This window comes from Phaseolus vulgaris, chromosome 2 (genome assembly GCF_000499845.2).
Source record: "Phaseolus vulgaris cultivar G19833 chromosome 2, P. vulgaris v2.0, whole genome shotgun sequence".
Classification (NCBI taxonomy): Eukaryota; Viridiplantae; Streptophyta; class Magnoliopsida; order Fabales; family Fabaceae; genus Phaseolus; species Phaseolus vulgaris.
This window is the reverse complement of record NC_023758.2, coordinates 28,267,899-28,283,185: the sequence shown is the minus strand read 5'-3', so window position 1 is coordinate 28,283,185 and position 15,287 is coordinate 28,267,899. Positions and strand designations below refer to the sequence as shown.

The 15,287-nt window shown below is 30.7% G+C and overlaps 1 protein-coding gene across 1 annotated transcript; it reads right to left on the bottom strand.

The window, feature by feature from the left end:
- Positions 1-10,532: 10,532 nt before the first annotated feature.
- LOC137809311 (uncharacterized) lies at positions 10,533-12,386 on the bottom strand. Its single transcript, XM_068610440.1, has 4 exons — positions 12,329-12,386; positions 11,854-11,940; positions 11,667-11,749; positions 10,533-11,087 (listed from the first exon to the last, which is right to left on the bottom strand). Exons 1-4 carry the CDS (start codon positions 12,384-12,386, stop codon positions 10,533-10,535), a joined length of 783 nt encoding a protein of 260 aa, XP_068466541.1.
- Positions 12,387-15,287: the final 2,901 nt, after the last annotated feature.

The window sequence follows — 15,287 nt, the reverse complement described above, 5'->3', positions numbered from 1 at the left end:
CCAATAACCAGCCCAACCAACCTAAAAACATAAAAGACTTTTAATCGAATGCATACACACTTTAGATTTTAAGGACCAATCAGTGAAGAAAAAGATCACATGAGACACTTTTGATGAAATTCAAGACCAAGTAATAAGTAAAATTATTATATATTTCACATTAATTAAATATAAGAGCAATTTACAATATATAAGTGGGGTAATCATCACCTTACAAACCGATTTTTGTAAAAATGATTTATGTGATTATTTTTTATTGTTGATTAAAAAAAATTATGTTAAGAAGATATCAAATTAATCACAAATATATGAATCTAACATTCAAGATATACATGTCTGATGAAGAAAATGTTATAAATGGAGACCATCATTATCTTAAAAAATAAATTAGGTTCCTACACTTAAAAATATTTTTTTTTTTTTAATTTTTTAAGATAAGCTAGATATTAAAGTTATTATTTTAAATATTTTTTTCTCTCCCTTACGTATTCTTCTCAATTTCGAGGAAAAAATCATCTTCACAATCTTTTTTTCTCTTATATCTTTTGGTCTATATATATAATGAATGAAAAAGGAATTTTCACTCGTGTCAAACAAACAGCATGAAGGAATAAAAGTAACTGCGTAAACAGTAGGGGTCGTTTTGCAGCAGGGTACATATAATCCACCTAATTTCTCTAAAAACAAAAGCATCGATTTTGTGCATGGTGAAAAGTATGGTTTAGATAGACTGAAAATTTTGAAAGTGGTCTTGAGTTAATATACAAAGTTCCTTGCTTAAAGCAGGTTTGTTTTTCTTTGGTTTTACTTTTCCCTGTCTACCACCTAATTAATGAGCATCATCAAAATCTCTTTTTTGTTCTGTTAAAGCCTTAAAGAGTGAAATTATGGAAATCATCAAAAAGAAAATATATAATGACAATAAGTGATTTGTTGAGAGATGACCCTACGCGTTTCATGTGTCGATTTTTAGTCGACACGATTGTAACAGTTGTGATTCTCATTATAGGTGATAATAAAGGAATCTTTAAGGAACTAAAGGATATTACAGGTAGAAAAATTGTCTCACCCATATCTCTGTTTTTTTCCTTTTATATCTTCATTCCTTGCACTTAATTAATCAGTGGAACATTTGTTATAGAAAATATATGAAGTGGAGATGCATTTTGTTTTGTTTAGTGATTGGTGAGAGAGAAAAGAAAAGGTTGTAGATGCAGGTAGTATATATTGTTGAGAATATATTTGTTTCTTCCACGCAGCAAACAAGAAGATTGGTTTTTGTTTTGGGCATAGCGTAAGAGAATAGTAATTGGGCAACACTTAGGATAAAATCTGAATCATATATATGTATAGAAATATCCTTTTTCTTTTGGAAAAATTGAAAGGTAAGGATATAATATTGTATGGATGAGAGTTGAATAACATTCTTTTGAAAGTGTGATGAAATGATTTGGGGTTATATGCCTTGGAAACATAGCAGAACCCATGAATTAGAATTTTGTTGGGTGGAACCCCACAAATTAAAGAGTTGAAAAGCAGCAAAAGGGTTCTTTTTTCCATTTGCGTCCTAGCTATAAGCACATAGGCATATAGGATATATCCCCGTTTCTTTCCTAATACTCCTCCACAAGAAAAATAAACAAAGTAAAAGATGGAACATTTTGAATACATGTTTTCTGACAAAGAGGAGCAATGGATGATAAGGTTCCCCACATATCTAGTTAGACTACAGACTGAAAGATAATATGCGAGATTTTGACAAGAACCCATTAACATTAATTTTGGCTTTGTTCCCTGTCTCAATCTTACATTTTTCTTGCTTCACTTCACTTTCTATAAATTCACACATTTATTCTCTTTAGGAAAAGTTATACATAATTGTGGGAGCTAGATGGATGGCCCTACCAAGTTTCTTTAGCTATTCAATCAAACTGGAAAATTGGTGGATTTGCCATGGAAGTCAAGTTACACAAGCATGAAGGTTCCCTCTTGATTTGACTCATTGTTTGTTTCCTTTGATGGACAGATAATAATATTATACATATGCTTGCTTCAGTTACCAACTTGGGGAGGCCAGATACCTAGAACTCCCAACACACAAATTCAAAACACATTGCTCAAAAATCAACATAATTATCATTCACCTTCATTATTTTTTTAAGAGAAACCAAAAATGTAGCAAAAGGGTCATTACCAATGGGTCTGGAGAAGTCCAAGGAAGGCTGCAAGGAAGGAAAAGGAATAAAAAGGGTAGAGTACATCATATCATAGGGTTGAGTGAAACCTTTTTCGTGTATGGTGTATTGTGTGAAAAGAATCGAAGAAATAATCAAACTAAAAGTGTGATTGAGATGGATCATGCTAATACATCTCCAGAATAAAATGATGAAAATAGTTCCTCCTTCTATACGCTTCTATTTAGAAACAAAGTCCTTAACAACAGTTCTTTTAGGTTGGATAACTTTAGTGATGCAGACCCATGTGGATTTTTTTTATCAGTAAAATAAATAAATAAATAAAAATTATTTAAGGGTGTTTCAATTTATATACATATAACTATGCTACTCAACATAATGTTTAATAATCTTACCCAAATCAACCAAGTCAAAACCAACTATATACAGCCAAGAACTATCAGGAACATTAAATTAATAACAAATTAAGACATCAATCAGAAAATAATAGGAGGAAATAAAAACTATTTTTTTAAAAAAAAATAGAGTAAATTTTCTGTTTTTTTACCATATATATTACAAGAATATTAGGTTTACAGATGAGAGAGACACAAAAGATGGTGTGATGATAAATAGAAATTGAAAATGATTAGCACATAGTTATTTATAGGTTGAGATGTTTGCAAATCATGTTTGACGATTAGTGTGATCACAACCAAGGTGTTTCTTTCTTTTCTTTTTAATAAGAATTTGAAGTCCACAACAAAAAAGCTGTAGTGGTGATTAGAGAAATGTGAAAGGAAAATCACTAACTATAATCAAAATAAAGAGGTCATCAAATTGAGATGTTCTTTATATTTTTCTAAATAAAAAAAACTTTAATATGTAATGTTGGATTGGTAGTTTGAAAGGGACATGCATAAGATTTGGTGCAAAAATAATGCATGATTGCTAATGAGAAACAGAAATAATTGAGTATTTCAATGATATGAACAAAATCAATGAATAGAAGTGGTGATAATCATCACTTCATTCTGGAACTCCTTTCAAAGAATCTAAATTTATGTTCGAAGTTTCTTCCTTGTGTTGTGCGTGTACCAATGACTATGACAAACTAAGTCATGTTTGCATTGCTAAAATTTTGAAATAGTGCATTAAGTTATGATCCCTTATCTTTTGTAGGAATTCTATAAAAGATGTGTGGTCGTATGAATCTATTGCAACTTGCAAGGCAATGTCAGAAACTTAGGGACCCCCAAAAAACATTTACACGAGTTGAATAACATAAATAGCATTAAAAAAAGTTACACGATAGTTTTCAATAAAAAAAAATGGCATTATTTTCCTCTTAATTCTTTTCATGTGGGAGAAGTATCTAAGAGAATTAAAGATAATCTTTAGATAAAAATAAATGTTTCAAATGAAACTTCTTATTAAAGTTGCACATATGCACTCCTTATTTTATTTTTTTTCTTTCCCATGCATTCAACTTCTTCTATCGTCTCTCATGGAGAACCCAAATCGGTTTTCTCCCTAACCTTTATTTTTCCCTTAATTTATGATCATCGTTTGTAGTGGTGAAAAAGAATATCTGAGTTTTGCATTTTTAATACAAAGTTACATATTAGTCCATGCAAGGGTTGTTTTCTTGGTATAAAACACTTTCATGTGCTCTTTCTCTCTATATCTATATATAAAGTATATATTGTATTAAAATAAAATAGGATTAAATATATTTTTATTCACATGTTATATATAATGTAAAAATGATTTCTTAATTCAAACTTTTATAGTCAAAAAATTATTAAAATAAGTTTTTATTAATGTTTTTTACATAATAATTGAATTTTCAATTTATACAGTATTATAATATTTATGTTAATTATGAATTAACATGAAATATTTTAATATTTTAATTATATTGAAAATTTGTTATATTTATAAAAAAAATTTAACAATAACATATTTCGATTGTTTCTTTATCTTAAAATTTCGAGTATAGAAAAAGATCAATTTCACGTAAAAATACAACCACGAATAAATATTCAATCCAATAAAATAAAAAGGTATATCTATAAAATTCAAATGTTGTTTTGAACTTGCATTGAATCTCAAATCCTTGACGTTTGAGTGATATAAAATATTTTAGTATAGGTAGATGATTAGTGGCATCCATTAGATGGGCGTGTGTGTGGTATGAGAATATTCAAAAGCAAAGTATGAGGTGAACATAATTTATGGAGTAATGAAACAATATTTCATACCAGATTCCATAACAATATCTTCAAGCATATATTTATGCCTTTAGAAGAAATGAAGGAGCACCATTCTCTTTAGCTGCATTTTAACTTATATTATTATGCAGGTTGCATTCATATCAATACTCATATACAGATCATTCTAACTCCATAATTCAATGAGTTTTGATGATAATAGTACAATAATCAATTACCTTCTCAAAACATAATAACATATAAGATTGAATAGGGTCTTTTTTTAATTTTAATATGTTTCTACTATCTAAAAATATGACTTTATTTACTTTCTGTAAGAAAATACTTATTAGTTTTTATATTGGAGGTATTTTTTAACTGTTCTTTTCTAATCTTCATCGTTAACTTTAATTAGTTTAACGCTAAAATTTAAAAAAAAAATGTGATTAAAATAATAAAAAATATTTTAAATTAAGATAATTAGATTTTTCAGATACGTAATAAAATTAGTAATATAGTTATTTTTAAGATAAATAAGTAATTATTTTTACTTTTCCATTCAATAATTTTATTTTACATAAAAATAATTATAATTTACTTAGAGGTTTGGTTACATTTTATTTTCTATATATTAATATTAGTTTTAATTTTATAATATTACATCATTTTAAAATAAACTTTAATATCATAAACAAAAATAATAATGTCTAAAGAGAAAAGCATAAAATATGTTTTATATTTTAATATATGTTGGTTACTTTTTATTATTATGTATGAATGAAAAAAAAAAGTAAAAATACTTAAAATTTTGAATATGAATTTAATTTTTATTTAAAGTTTTTACTTTTATTTTGTTAATTTAGATATAATAATTTAATTTCTACTACATGCTTTTTTTAGATATATTTGAAAAAAATAAAAGTATTATATAAATTTAAATATTTAATACTTAAAAATTAGTTATTATATAATATTACAAATTTAAAAGACAAATATAATATATTGATATAGAGAAGAGGAATAGAGGAGAAAAGAAAATAGATCTAACAATTCTGACTTAATATCAATTTGGTAGAATTACTTAGAATATTCAACTTCCACTTCCTAATGCACTGGTCCTTTCACATTTATTTTATTTTATATTATATTTTTTGAAATATTAAAATAGTCTTTTGGATGCAAGGGTAGGGTTTAGAAGACGTTCAAGTTTTAAATCTTAGTTTGGATTGTTAGATGTTTAGGATTTTAAGTAAACAAGAACCTTATTTTCTAATTTCTTTAAGGTATGAGTAACTTCATTCTTATATGTTACTCATATATAGTCTCAAAGTTCTTTTATACTCTCATTTATTTTATTAAAAACTCCTCAACATAACAAAACCCACAAAAACAACTTAAATATCTATACTTTTTAATTTATTGCCTATTATTTTAATGGTTATTTTTTTAAGTTTGCATTATAATAAACTAACCATAATTATAGTCCTTCAATAAATTCTATATCGGGCAATCTTATGAAAAATAATAAGAAGTAACACCTTTTACATTAAAATTTTAAAATTTACTATTTTCCACATAGTTGAGTTAAGTAATATAATGCTCGATAAAGAACATGAACTTGATTGTGTAGGCATGTGGAACCATATGTGAGATCCATTTAGTAAAACTTTTAAAAATTATTGGATTAGAAAGAAGATTTAACGAAGTTGTAAAAAAAATACTCAGAAAGATAATTATGCGTAAATATGAAACTCATTAAATAATGTTAAATGTAAAAAAGTTAAAGATATTGGATTGGAAATAGTCTATCAGTATGTTTGTTTATACAAGTGTTTTTATAAGGATTTGTAAAAAAATAATTTCTCAGCAATATATGTATAAATTAATTTTAAAAACTATATGATATAATTATTTTAAATTTTATTTTAATCTATAAGTTTATTTTATTTTATCTTTCATTGTTTTCTCTTCTAAAAGTCACCGTAGAAAATCTAGTTTGTACATTAACTTTATCAAAATAACTTTCATAAATAAAAATGATAAAAATTATCACAATAAAGTGGAGATACGTGAACATATTTTGGCCCGTCACGAGTTGAAGGCCTCTCTTTCTATAAGCCCACTTTCTTTTATTGAAACGTAAACTAGAGGAATTTCTTCTTACACCTCCATGCATTTCTTTTACACCACCATAAATATGAAAATTTTCATTTTGCATTTTTGAATTGTAAAATTCTGAAGTTAAGAATGATTTTTGGATTATATAATATAGAATTGTATAATTTAGAAGAAAAAAAAATATTTTTTAGATTGTATAATTCAAAAATGATGTAATCTTTTCTGTTGAAAAATGGTAAATTGATAGCTAAGGTCACACTTAATGTTTCGTAGTAGAAAAGGACAACAACATCGTTAGTTAAGAACTCGATTTTAATGGTGATTTTCTTCTACACAATAGTTGTATAAAAAAAATTATTAAATATAAATTAATTTTAGAGACCAAAATAATTAGTCATTATATATTATTGAATTAGAGACAATTTTATAAACTATAAAATTATTGGTATCTAAAATAGTTTCTATTATTAATAAAAATTTATAAAATAGTTTCTAAATTAGCATCTAACTATTAGCTACCAAGGTTTTAGCTACTAACTATTTATGTTCTAAATTAGTCTTTATTAACTTTTTAGAGACTAATTTAGAATCTAAAATATTAGTAGTTAAAATTTTGGTAACCAATTTAAATACTAATTTAAAAATAATTTTATAATATTTTATTAAAAATAGAAATTACATTAGATTCAATATTTTTTTAGTTTCTAAATTAATATCTAATTTATTTAATATAGTGATTAATTATTTTTAGTTTTTAAATTTAATTATTATTTAATAATTTTTTTATAGTGTAATTATAATTAAAAATGACAACTAAGATTATGAAAGTCATCTGAATTCTGAAAACTAAAAATAACTTTGGAATTGTATAATTTAGAAAAAGAAAATAAAGTGATTTTGTTTATATTTTTAAAGGTGGAGAAAAAAAATATGGAGGAAAAAAAAAGGTTTTAAACCCGACATCAAATTGCTTTAAAAAATCACCAGATACATAACAAAAAAAATTGTGATTATGAATAAAGTTAGAGTGGGTCCATGTATTCTTTCCTGGGTCTTAAAATTAGTCATAAGTTGTGAACAAAAAAGGAAAATAGTTAGTCAAAAGTTTCGGCCACTTCTATCAGATGATGCATATTACGTATTCCTAGTAAAAAACAAGGTTCCTGTCTTAGTGGAGAGACAAAACTTTAAATTTAAACAAATAATTCTAATAATTAAGAATTGAACAAAAATTCAGAGGGAAAAATAGATAAAATGTTGTATGAATATAGTCATGCTAGTTTATATTTAAGATAAAGAGAAAAGATGGAAATAAATTAGATAATATGGTATGATAAAAAAATATATAGATATTAATGAAGTGTCTATATATAATTACTCTAACAAAAACTTTTCACTCTAAACCGATTAAAACAATCACAATAGCAAGTATACTCCGATGTCACTATACCATGAATATAGATTTCGTTTTTTAAGTTCAAAGAATAAAACTTAAATTAAATAAAAGAATGAAAATATCATTTCGAAAAAAGTATACATAAATTTAAAATATTTCATTTTTTATTTACTATAAAATTTTATTTATTTCAAACTTTAAATCCTTTGTATTCTTTCTCTAAGTTAGTGCAATAATCTCTATCATTTTATTGTTCAAACTCTAAAGTTTAGAAAACACTTGAATTTTAAGTTAAGATTAACTAATTAGAATCTTAATCATGATAAGTTTCTTATTATCCTACTCTTAAATCTATTTTATTTTTCTCTTTTATTCTTATATGTGAACTTTTGTATTCCTCATATTTGATCAGTTGAGAAATATAAATTTTTTCTTCCATTAAACTAATGATGTTGCTTTAACTTAAAGGTTTGTGTTTTGAAAGCTCTTTAAAAGAGTTTTGTGCACTCTAGGAACTAAAGATATACTATAATACTTTTTCTTGTCTAACAAAATGTTTTCATAAAAGTTATTTGGAGTTAAATTACGAAGTTGATGTTAGTTTTTTTTTTTCCTATGATGCATAAACAGGTTGTTAGATGTTTTTTTGCTATAATTATGTTTTTCTAATTTTCTACATATACTACTTGATGAACATAAGCATCACATCAAAACACAAATGTAACTATCAGGAGATCAACCATTAATCTAAACAAACAAACAAAAATGTTATTCATTGAAGTATTAGAATGTGTACACTCACTACAAGAAAATCATGAAATATAAATCAAGTTTTAGAGACCAAAATAGTTAGTTGCAATAATAACTAAATTAGAGATCATTCTAGAAACTAAAAAAAAAAATTGGTTTCTAAATTAGTTTCTATTATTGGTAAATAGTTTCAAAATTGGTATCTAATTAGCAACCAAGGTTTTAGAAACTAAATAATTGGTAGTTAAAACTTTGGTTGCTAATTAGATACAAATTTAGAAACTATTTAACAATAATAGAAACTAATTTAGAAACCAATTTTTTATTTAGTTTCTAAAATGGTCTCTAATTTAGTTATTATTGTAACTAATTATTTTGATCTTCAAAAATTGATTTTTATTTCATGATTTTCTTGTAGTGACTATTCTCATTACGAAAGTTGACGTGTGGGATTGAGCCTTCCAAAAAGGTGTTGAGTTCATTGAAGAAACCAATACAAATAAATATTATATTGATTTTACTTCACCCAACTTTTAAGGATATATAAAACAAACATTAGAAAGAGTCATAAGAGTTAATTGAACTTACTTGAAAAATAAAGATAAAGATATGAACATGAAGTTTAGAAGTTCTTCAAACATGAGAATTAAGTATGAATATTCTTTGAAAGAATATTCCTTTTTTAAGCATATAGTTAACATTCATTATGAATTGGTTCTTTGTGCAATAAGGTTTGTTACACAAGAATGTCTACATCTCAGAATAAGCAAGAGAGAATTATTGTTTAAGCATTCAATTGGTCCATCAAGCTATAATTTTCATATTTAGTAAGAGAGAGATGTTGAGACTATTTTCTCTTTTCTAGAATTTTCACCGTTCAAGTGATGTAAATTTGTTAAGCGAATAACTTTGGATGAGATTTTGTAAGTGTGAAGCTTGAGTAATGACTAAGGTCACTAAAGTGGTAGTTTGAGTGCTTGAGGAGTAAGAGTTAAGGTTTACTTTTTTTCTACTAGAGTTGGTCGCTAAAATGTAAAAAATAGAGACTCAAGCAAGAAAAAGTTTGTAACTTCTCATCTTTTGTAGTTATGTATCAAGCAGTAAAGTGATTACTTAAGCAAAAAGGTCAATTGTTCAAGCTGTTAGTTTTCAACTTGAGTAAGGAAAAGTCAATAACTTGGTTTCAACTATGAAGAAGTCACTCAAGTGAGGATATCTCGCTCAAGCAACATTCCTCTCTTTCTTAAGTCATGTTTTCATTTATAAAAATTAAAGGTTATATTTATATATACATACAATTGAATTATATGATTATGGATGTTTTTTGTTGAAATTGCGTGAATGAATTCTATTGAACTATACAATGATTTAATTAGAATGAGAAAAGTCAATAACTTAATTTCAATTATGAAGAAAATTCATTCAAGTGAGGATGACTCGCTCAAGCAACATTCCTTTGTTTCTAAAGTCATGTTTTCATTTATAAAAGTTATAGGTTATATTTATATATTTCTACAATATGATTACTAGATTGATGTATTTTGTTGAAATTACATGAATGAATTGTATTAAGTTATACAATGATTTGATTGGAATGAAAAAATGTTATCAAATAATATTTTGGCTAAGTTGTTATTTGTGATATTGAGTAAAAGAAACACATTGAAGATAGGAGTAGATATCTTATTGATGGCCTAAATGATATAAATTAAGATATTAAATAGTGAGAAATTGAATTTTTTTTTTATCAGCAATAAAAAATAAATAAATGGGAACCACTTCAGGGGTGGTCCAAGTCTTATACACGAAGAGCACCAAACTCCTACCTAGAGACACCTTCCAGCTTAACTAAGGAACTACCAAACCAAACTCAAGAAAGCATTAAACAACCAACATCATACAATCCACTGGGTTCATAACCCAGTTATAGTACGTAAAGGAAGTACAACGGGACTTTGCATAAATCCAAGACCAAACATTTACCTGTACTAGTGTGCATACTTCGAGCGCATCTACCACACCCCTGTCAAAGGTCACAGAATTCCTATGTCTCCAAATTTCGCTCACAACACCAACCCAAATCGCACGCCAAACGTCATTAACCACATCAGAAGCCGAACACATCCTGAATTGTAGAAAGTTTACCAAAGGGTCTTTGTGAATAACAAACGACATGTCTAGCCACTCAAAACAAAGACACCAAACACGCCAAGTAAAGTCGCAGATTGAAAACAGATGATTGGACGACTCTTCCACCTTCCCACACAAACCACACAACGAATTCTCAACCACCACCCCTCGCCTTTTCAAATTTACCCTAGTAGCAATCTTATTCTCCAACACCCTCCAAGCAGTGAGCAAAGCAGAAGGCAAAGCTTTGCACCTCCACAACTTACTGTAAACTGGATAAACCTCCCCAACTTTATCCTTCCTAACCTAAAAATAGGCTGAGTTAACCGTAAATGTTTGAAACCCCCCAGCCTTCCAAATCCAGCAATTTGTCTTCCCCAATTCCAACTTCGCCCCATGCAGTATTTGAACAAACTGCTCCACCAAAGATTTCTCCCATTCAAAAAAGGGTCTACGTCATTCGAAGTGCCACACCCAAACACCACCAATCCAATTTCCTAGCTCAACCACCTTTGCAACTTTGGACAAACTAAGAGAGAATAGTCTCGGGAAAACACCCTTCAACGCTCCACAACTCAACCAAATATCCTCCCAAAATGAGATACCCCTCCCCTCACCAACTTCCCACTTAAACCCATCTTCAAAACTTCTTCCCCAACCCTTCGAAGCCCACACCTCCTTCAAATCTTTCCACCACAGAGAGCCCTTACTAATTTTACCTTCCTCTCTCAAGCTTCTCCACCCACCATACTTAGAAACAAAGATCTTTTTCCACAAACCTCCCTTATTCGTACCCAACCTTCAAATCCACTTACCAAATAGAGCCAAATTAAACTTCCTTAGGTCAATAATACCAAGACCCCCATAGTCACGCGGCTCGCATACCTTTTTCCAAGAGGCCCAAGCAATCTTCCTACCATCTGACCCCCACCCCCAAAGGAAATTCCTTTGGAGCCGCACTAACTTCTCTGACACCATAGAAGGTAACTTAACAGTGACATAAAAAATAACGGAATTGAGGAGAGAACAGAATTTAACAAGCAAATCCTCCCAGCCAACGACAGACACCTACCTCTCCACATTGAAAGTTTACCTTGAACTCTCTCTAACACTCTGCTCCAAAATGCACCCCGCTTGTGACACCCTCCTACCGGCAATCCTAGATAAACAAAAGGAGTCACCATCACTTTACAATTAAGAATAGCCGCAAAACTCTGAAGCAGGCTCTGACCCAACCCCGTCCCACCGATACAACTCTTCACAAAATTCACCTTAAGCCCAGAAACAAGCTCAAAGCAGTAGAATCGCCTTAATATTGAAGACACTTTTTATGTTAGCTTTACAAAAGAATAAAGTGTCGTCAGCATATTGTAACATATTTAACTTCACTTTATTCGTTCCAACCTCTAGACTGTCTATCAAACTCTTCTCTTCTGCCATCCTGGAGACCTCAGTCAACCCTTCCGCAACTATAAGAAAAAGAAATGGTGCTAGTGGATCACCTTAACGAAGTCCCTTCCCAGGAGTAAACTCCTTAGTTTGATTACCGTTCACAAGCACAGAGACTAAGCAGATTCTAAGCAACCCTTTATCGAACGAATCCATTGAGCGCAAAAGCCCAACATATCTAGCATATAATAAAGAAATTCCCAACTTACCGAGTCATATGCCTTCTCGTAGTCAACCTTGAAGAAAACACAACTCTTCCTTTTCCTTTTATATTCTTCAAGCACCTCATCCGCCACTAACACACTGTCTAACAAACCGCTACCTTAAATGAAAGCTGACTGTCTAATATCAATAACTTTGCTAATCACCTTTTTCAAGCATAGAGACAACACTTTAGAGATGATCTTATATAGGCATCTGACTAACGAAATAGGTCTAAATTCACCAAGTTGCTGAGGGTTTTCTACTTTTGGACAGAGACTTAGGAATGATGCATTTGAACCTCTAGGCCAATGACTCTTAGAAGCAAAATCCTTCACCGCTGACACCACTTCCAACTTAATGATTTCCCAGCAATGCTTTAAGAACCCAAAATTAAAACCATTTGGGCCAGGACTCTTAGAACTATCACAATTCCATATTGCATCCCTAATTTCTTCTTCAGAAAAATCAACAATAAATAACTCATTATCCTCTTTCAAAATAGAGTTGAACCTAACGTTGTCCAACCTAACCTGACACCTTTCTTTTCTGGCAAACCTCTCTTCAAAGAAAACTCTGACCTTATCCTTAATCACCTCCTTATCCTCACACCACCGGTCGTCAACAAACATCCCATGTAACTCGTTCCTTGCCCTTCTCCACTTCACGGACTAGTGGAAGAACTTTGTATTAAAATCTCCATGTTTCAACCACTTTTGTCTTGCTTTTTGGAATATGACCGCCTCTTATTTAAACATAGCTCTATTAAGGTCAGCTAATAAAGTTCTCCTTTTCTCCCTTTCAGACTCAACCAAGCCTCTATCATCATCTTGTGCATCTAACTCATTAATCCTCTTTTGTAACTCCTCTCTAGCAAGGCTGACATCCCCGAAGACCTCTTTGTTCCAAACTTTTAAATCTACTTTAAGCTTTTTCAGTTTCTCTTTGAAAATATAAATTCCACGTCCTTGTACATCATTGTTAGCCCATTTCCTCCTCACAAAATCTTTAAATCTATTATCTCTTTGTCACACATCCAAACACCTAAAAGGTCTCGGACCCCAGTCAACAGACACTTCTTTAAGAACAACTGCACAATGATCCGAAATTGATTTATTTAGGACGAACTGTTGATAGCGGGGCCAAGCATCAAGCCATTCTTTTGACACAATAACCCTATCAATTATGCTCTTCACCATTCCATTAGGTTTATACCACGTAAACTTCCTGCCAACCAACAGAATATCTACTAATTCTGATTTTTCAATAAACTCATTAAATCCTTTTATTTTTCTCTAAAATAATCTATCTCCGAGATCATACTTTTCCTCTCCTCTTGACGTCTGATTGAGTTAAAATCTCCAACAACACACCAAGCCTTCGAGAGTTGATTCGACCTAAACCCATTAATCTCTTCCCAAACCTCTTTCCTCTCCCGTAAAGAGCCAGAGCAGTAAACATTTACTATTGTTACAAGTACCCCATTACCAACCTTCCAAGAACCCTCAATAATAGTAAAATTCCTTCTGTTAACATAGTTAGACATCTAAACAAACTTTTTATTCCAAATCGTCAAGACTCCACTAGCACTATTGTTTACTTTATTTACGACCCAGTCAACTTCGTTACTTCCCCAAAGAAGACAAACTTTCTCCCTACTAAACTCAGAACATTTTGTCTCTTGTAAGCACACCATATCCGCCTGTTCCTTGCTTACCAAATCACTTAAATATGTTCTTTTCAAAGAACCTCCTAGCTCTCTAACATTCAGACTAATTATTTTCATCGACAAACTTTCTGATTTCCCCCCTTGGCTTCCTCCCTTCACTACCATCCCAAAAAGACAAGGCATGTAAACTATTAATGACTACATCTTCTTGCTCGAGGTTAGAATACTCTGCTTCTTTACCAACACTCCAAACACTGGACGCCACATTTTTGTCATTCTTTACCCAAAAAAATTTGTTGCAATTTTCAATTCCACTATCAGTCGAGAAATTAAGATCATCAAACGGGAAATCTGCAACATCAGACTTAACTTCTTCTACTCCCATTTCCTTCCAAGTTGTTAGGACCATGGAGCGATTAACTTCGTTTATCTCCAAGAATCTAGCATCCTCAGACTCCACCCTAGCCACCCCTACCGGAGGGAATACTCCCTCGCACTCACCCTCTAGCACCAAAGCCCCCTTCCGTCGATCCCCACTCCCAACGCTGTAAGTCCCTCTCGGCCCAACGACGACACTTGGAGGGCCAACCACCTTCGTCACGGCCAAGCCTCCACCACCAGGAACGCCCCGTGAACCTGCATCTTTGTTTTTTGCTGTCTCCCACATACTTGAGTGCTCCTGCCAGCCCAAGCTTCCCACGTGACCCAAAAAACCACCAGAAAAAAGCAACTCTTCATTCTCCTTCATTCGTGAATTAGAGGAACCCACTTTAAATGCATGGCAACTTTTTGCATGCACTTCTTTAATGTTAGGTAGGTGAGAAGTGGTCTCCTCATTAATTGATAGGGAACCGTGTGCCACCTCAGCCCTTCCCACGAGCCCACTCCCAACTCCAACACTCATAAATGAGTTATTCACACCCACCACTTGCTCCTCGAAAACACCCTGGACTTCTTCTTCTCTTTCCTTATTTAATACCAGAAGATCCTCAACAACACCCTTAAAACCGCACTCAACAGCGTGTCAGGCCTCCAAAGAGTGGGCCACTCCTTCAATAAATTTTGCACCATTTTCTACTAACCCTTCGATTCTACCAGGTTGGTGATAAGAAATATTCTCGATGGAACCAACCACTTTTACTGCACCTCTTAAACTCTCTTGAACTTCAGAAGCCACTTGCATCTGG